Consider the following 6,329-nt stretch of genomic DNA (forward strand, 5'->3'; position numbering starts at 1 on the left):
AATGATTTTTAAAAGTCTATATGGCTCACTTCTACAGAAGATTCTATTACAGCTCCTCTTTCTGTTGAAGTCTGTGTTTAGTTATTTGCGAAGTTGCTTTACTGCATGTCAGACACCTCCAGTTCATCCATAGACGTCTCCGACATTTCACCTTCAATAGCTGTCCGAACATCGTTCGGATTGAAAAACGAGAGAATCAAGCACGTATCGAGACATCGTCGAAGAAAAATTTTGAGTTTTGCACCTTTGAGCTCTTACAATAACCCAGGGACCGGTAGGTGGGCGCCAAAATTTTGCATATGGGTTACCGAAGACCCATAGTACATGCACACAAACTGAGTAAACACTATCTTACGTGTGGTCTCTACGCCCTACCTACAGGGGTGATGCTCGAATCTTTTAGAGAATAGGTTATATAAGGCGCTTTTTATAGCATTGAGATCACTTCCAGTATGACTAAAATAAAACATTCGCAATGTTTTGATTATATATCATTCATACAACATGAGTCAATATATTCTAAATCGAGAGTATCTGTAACGTCTCCTTGATTTGAGACGTGACATTTAAAGAATTGTTTAGAAGAGCACACAACCGTACATGTCTACTATTTTCCATGACTGGTGGCTGATGGTTTTTCTCGACCCCTATTTTTTGAACAAACATCCTCAATTCCAGTTCCCTCTCGATCTACCTTTAAGCTTCCTGTTACACCTTTTCTGCATTTTGGCTTTTTTTGATAAACACAGAGTAGACTGATCAATTTTGTAGGTGGCATTTCTAGTGGTTCTTCTCCTCTTGTAAAACGTCTTCTTTATAACTATTCCGGAACAATTCACTAGAAAACCTGGTCGTGGAGATGGCCGGCAATCTAACCAGGCGTTTGAATTTTACTGTTTAGGGATATGAGGCCCCGATCGTTTTTTCATAGTATTAATCAAGTTTGAATGCTCTAAGAACTTCTCATGAGAAATCCGGAAACAATGTGTTTGTCTACTATTTCCGTGTTTCTAGAATTACTATCTGGGAGCTCGAGAGGTGTAAGTGAAGAAACCGTACAAAGCCAACAGAGCTGTTCATTGTTCTTGTTCGTAGTGCAAACACCTCGATCCATTTTTATATGGTCTGGGAATCTGGTGTGCACTGTGACGTGGAATCCCTCATTGCCCTCTCTTCCAACTGACCTCTATTTCCACTGTCCTCTCTTCCCATTATCTTATACATACTGAGTCGGTAAGGTCAGTTACCCATATAAGGTCGGCAGCCTACTGACGTGGCAGTCTCCATCTGTCCTCCTAATTGGTTGTGCTGGGTCACTCGGTCTCTCTGGCGTCTTTTGGTCTTACAGTGCGCGTTGTGCACCTCACATTGTTTCCCCAAACGCTAGCCTATTCTGCGTTTAAAGTATATGTCTTATTTTCTTGAACACTTCCATTATTTCTAACCAGGACCTGCGTGCAGCTCAATTTTTTAAGCTGAATAGTGTATCAAAAGTTAGCTCTTGGTTATCATTATCCTTTTTCATGCTCCGAGACGAATCAGCGATTATTACCATGCTGCGGTCAAGATAAAAAGAAATTTTCGGCTTTTCAGTAGTTTTTTGGCATTCTATTTCAATCCGCAAAGGGATAATAGTCTGTCATCCTGTACAAAAAAGTCAAATCCCTCATCAAATTCTGCATTTCGGCGTATGTTGAGCTCATTCCAGCTTCATGTTTTTCTCTACACTTTTTTCTCTATTTATGAACTCACAAAGTTTGAAGCTTTCAAAGCTTTGTAGGCTTTTTAAGTGGTCCTTCTCTAGTTGAATATTGTCTTCTGGTAATATCACATGCCACGACATCTCTAGGATGTTTGCTTATCTACTACCACTCAATGATGTTTCCTTTTTCCCATTCTTTTAGTGCCTTCTACATCTATCTCATTAGAGCATTTTGGCAATTAAAAATCGTTTTTCATTACAAGCTTATCCTATATTCTCACACACATCTTGCACCCTGAGTTTGTATTTTAGGTCGTCGTTGAAATCGTTCTTATACAGTGCGCAAAATATCTTTAGAACTCCCCTCAAATTTAGGGGTTCTGCAAAATCAGGAATAGATATAAAAAATCTCCCACGTTGTAGGACTGCTCCAATCGTTCTGTTACTCTGTCCTCTTACCACTGTCCTCTCTTCCCACTGTCCTCTCTTCCCATTATCTTATACGTATTGAGTCTACAAGGCCAGTTACCCAAATAAAGTAGACAGCCCACTGACGTGGCAGTCTCCATCTGTCCTCTTAATAGGTTGTGCTGGGTCACTCGGTCTCTGTGCTGTCTCTTAGTCTCACAGTGCGCTTGCATTTCACACTGTTTCTCCAAACGCCTATTCTCCGCTCAAAGTTTCTGTCTTATTTTTTCGTATATTTCCATAATTTCTTTTTCAATTTTCAGATAACGATGAAAGAAGAAGTTTCAAGAGATCATCATAATATCACTTCACTTATTTATCCGGAGAGCAACCTCCGATTTAACAGTACCAATGATGATGACAGACTTAACAAAGACGTCAAAGTGAGTTATTTTAAGGCTCTTCTCAGTGATATAACCGTTTCAATCATTTCAGTTTGGTGTGCTTCGAATGTTCTGGGGAGAAATGGAATTACCGTTTACGGAAGAAATCGAGCTACGAGCCGTCAAAAGATCTGTGGAGATGAAGACATTTCTGAGTTGGGAGTTTCTATTAGGTCCATCGGATGATCAGAAAGTTTTAGTCTCGGTTCCAGCTCATTTATTTTGGAGAATGCTGGTGAGTTTTCTACTTTCACTCAAAATATATCATAATCAATAATTTCAGAGAACTAAAAAAGAAGAACTCAAATTATATCCAGCAACCTTCATGTTTCAATTGGCACAGGAAGGAATCGAACATATGAAGACTTCGATTCCAGATGTCTATGAATCAGTGAAAAAGTACCATGAGGAAAGAACCAAACCTCTTCCAGAACTCATTTTTGTCGTATTGGATCCAGCGAATATTCAATTTTTCGAATTAGGTCTTCTTTTGTACAGGGGACCCTACGGAGTTCTGATCAATCAATTCCAAAAAGTGGTGAGCTCTTACTGTAGTGCCCAAATCAAATAACTATTCTAATTCTAAAATTTGCAGTTCGATAAACACTGGGCAGATCACAACAAATGGTGCATGACTCGCTATCCAGATCCAAGGGTTGTCTACGGTCCAATTGGTAAGCTGATTCCGATAATTATTATTTGTTCCTCGGTCCGCTGATAGTTAAAAATGAAGTTTTCAGAAGAAGTATCGGGAGAATACTTCTCTCATTTAACAAAACGATTTGGACTCCGGAATTATGATACAAAGGAAACAGCTGATGGGATAAGATATACTGTTCGAACTTATTTACCGAGAAAAGAAGTGAAGAAGAAGTGTAAGTTTCAATTGAATTCTTTTCTGGATGACAACCAAGATCTTTTATAGATAAGAAAAGTTCGCATATGAAGAAAGGGATCAATCAGCCAGAGGATGGAAATGTTGAGGTGAATGAAGCCGACGGAGAGCATGACCAGCAAGAGAATCTAGGAAATCGCCAAATGTCATTCGACAAAAAGATTATTTACCCAGAGAATCTGAACGATTTCTTCCAAGAAATGAAACAGAAAAAGGAAATTCAGAAAAGCAAGAATCGGTTACTGATGGAACTTGAAGATCGAGTTGTAAAGCCGAAAATTGTGAAGGAAAAGAGAGAGGAGTTGGAAATGAAAAATGAGCCCAAGGAAAAACCGATGGACGAACCGGAAGAGGATCTAGTAGAAGGGGACATTTCTGAAGAAGTCGAACTTGATGTTGAAATGGAAGAAAAGGGAGAAGAAGAGGATGAAGACATTGAAGAGGAAAATGGTTCAGTCGAAACGGATGCCCCAACAACGTCGACTAGTTCAAGAAGCCGTCAAACAAGAAAAAGAGCTCCCGATTCAGCTGCTCCATCGGCTACAGTGGTGTCGGACAGTCGACCAAGACGTCAGAGAAATGGTATGATTGCATTAAAAGTTTATTGTATTTCGGGCAAAAATTGCAAAAAGCAAGAGACGCGTGAAATCATTTTTTCAAGAGACTGTCATCTAATTCTATTCTAAATCAAAGCTCTTTATATTTCCAGAGCCAACTGAACTCTACAAAGCATCTCCAATCAGAACCTACAAACGTCGTTAACATCTCAACAAATATTCATTGATTTTGTGTTATTATAATAATATTCTCTTCTATCGGTAACATGTTAAATCTGTGAGTTTTTGTTGATATTAGGCATCAATTTCTTACAACTTCACAATTCAATCATTTTATATTACCCCATTTATTATTTCTCTAAGAGTCATCAATTTCTCACAATTTCATATTTCAATCATTTTATATCACCCCATTCATTATTTTTCTGAGTGTTTTTTTTTAAATTTCATCCCAATTTCTCATTTCAGCCATGAATCCGTATTTTCCAGTAATTGAAAATTGCGTCTCTTTCTTTCGAAAACTTGCCTTCCAGATCGCTTTTCACTTTCCATTTTCTAGTAAAACTGAACATTTTCTCAATTTGCCATTTTCCAAAAATTTCCGGCAAAATGCTAAAAAAAACATTCAAGTGTACACACAACGCTACAAAATCAATTAAATTTTCTCTTATTAACATTTTATAAATAGTCCCAGAATAAGAAAAAGACACCTGGAGCAACGATTAAGAGAAGCGGAACGAGGAAAAGGTGATTGGCAGAAGGAGACTTTGAAGAATTAGAAGAATACGAAGCAGATGAAGATGTCAGAGATGGCTCGAGACGTGCTTGATTCTCTCGTTTTCAATCCGAACGATGTTCGGACAGCTATTGAAGGTGAAATGTCGGAGACGTCTATGGATGAACTGGGGGTGTCAGACACTGGAATTTCCGAGTAATAACGGCGTTCTCTACCACGACATGATGCTTGAGAGCAAGTGACATATACGTGGAGAAGATATTCACTTCATTACTGAAAAATAATTATAAAAAATTAAAAAAAATCGGAAAACCTGTTTTATTGATTAGTTGTATTAGGTTGGCAAGAAAGTTTTTGTACATGTTTTTTTTTCGAATGCTGCCAGTCAATCGACAAGAATCAAAACCAACTACGCATAATGTCGCGATCATCCTACGGATGGTCACAACCTTAGAAAAACACACATGACTTCACAGCCAAATCTCTCCACCAAATCCCCAAGCAGACCTACAATCTTGTGTGATCTCTCAATAGTGCGGAAAACTCCAATTCATACTACCGCCAAAGAAGCAAAAGCGCTCCATCAAACCCAACTCCTCCGCGGCGCGCACACTCTCTCGCCGCCACCTTCTGGAATTTTCCCAAAAGTGGTGCGAAATCACCGCAACAAGCGGCGAGCGACGCTCGCTCTTCAGTCGTTCCTCAAAGGACACTCAACGGATGGTCGACTCCTTTCGTCGTCTCCTACACCACCTACTCATTGCCGGACAATCAACATCATGTGAACGACACCTACAATACCAGCACGAGCACTTCGCTCCCTACCTTAGAGTAGCTCCTCCTTTCCGTTTAAGGAATGAGCATTCTTTGGCTATGGGTGAGAAGGGAATGCTCTCGGACAAGCCAACTACCAGCCAAGCCGATCGTCAACTCACTCATTCACCTGTCAAAGATCTCTAATAAAGATCTAAACTGGTACAACGTGTTCTCTCTCTAGCATACCCAAACATACAACTGGTGCATCAGCTTAGAGGTTGGGGCGGTTACCAGACTCTAACCCGGCCGGCCTAACCTCCTCGTCACAGATAACCTTTGTTAGATAAACTCTCTGACCACATGAACAGGATTGGTACATGCTGTGAGTTATAGATGAAGAGTATCTATCACATTCTTTTTGTGAATTTTAAATGACAATCCACACTACTAATACCACAATTGGAAAGTTCTAAAAACGTGATGGCAAGAATAAATAAGAATAATAAGCGTCTACTGAAGAAAACGTCAGCCCGGGTATTATAGACTACTACATCCTCTGATCGACGAGTCTATCCGGTACCGACACAGATAAGAATGGTGGGGGAAGTCAATAACTAAAACTTTCTAGAACTTTCCAGATGTATCTGGAAGTTTTTAGAAGTTTCTAGAAGTTTCTGAAACATTCTGGAAACTTTTGAAAATTTCTGGATGTTGCTGCCCGATTTTTGGGTTACGGTAGCTACAGTAGTTAACAAATTTATCAACGTACTCGATCAGTGGGGATCTGAACTTTCCAAGGTATTCAGATTCGACTGTTAAAGTTCAAAACTCT

The 6,329-nt window shown here is 39.4% G+C and overlaps 1 protein-coding gene across 1 annotated transcript; it reads left to right on the forward strand.

Moving 5' to 3' along the window:
- Nucleotides 1–2,439: 2,439 nt before the first annotated feature.
- GCK72_022931 (uncharacterized protein) lies at nt 2,440–4,210 on the forward strand (the record flags this gene model as incomplete). The annotated part of the gene is made up of 7 exons (XM_003102952.2): nt 2,440–2,553; nt 2,606–2,788; nt 2,837–3,091; nt 3,149–3,227; nt 3,294–3,428; nt 3,479–4,030; nt 4,158–4,210. The coding sequence occupies 7 exons, from the start codon at nt 2,440–2,442 to the stop codon at nt 4,208–4,210; spliced, it is 1,371 nt and encodes a 456-aa protein (XP_003103000.2).
- Between the last annotated feature and the right edge of the window lie 2,119 nt (nt 4,211–6,329).

Source organism: Caenorhabditis remanei, chromosome X (assembly GCF_010183535.1).
Source record: "Caenorhabditis remanei strain PX506 chromosome X, whole genome shotgun sequence".
Taxonomy (NCBI): domain Eukaryota; kingdom Metazoa; phylum Nematoda; class Chromadorea; order Rhabditida; family Rhabditidae; genus Caenorhabditis; species Caenorhabditis remanei.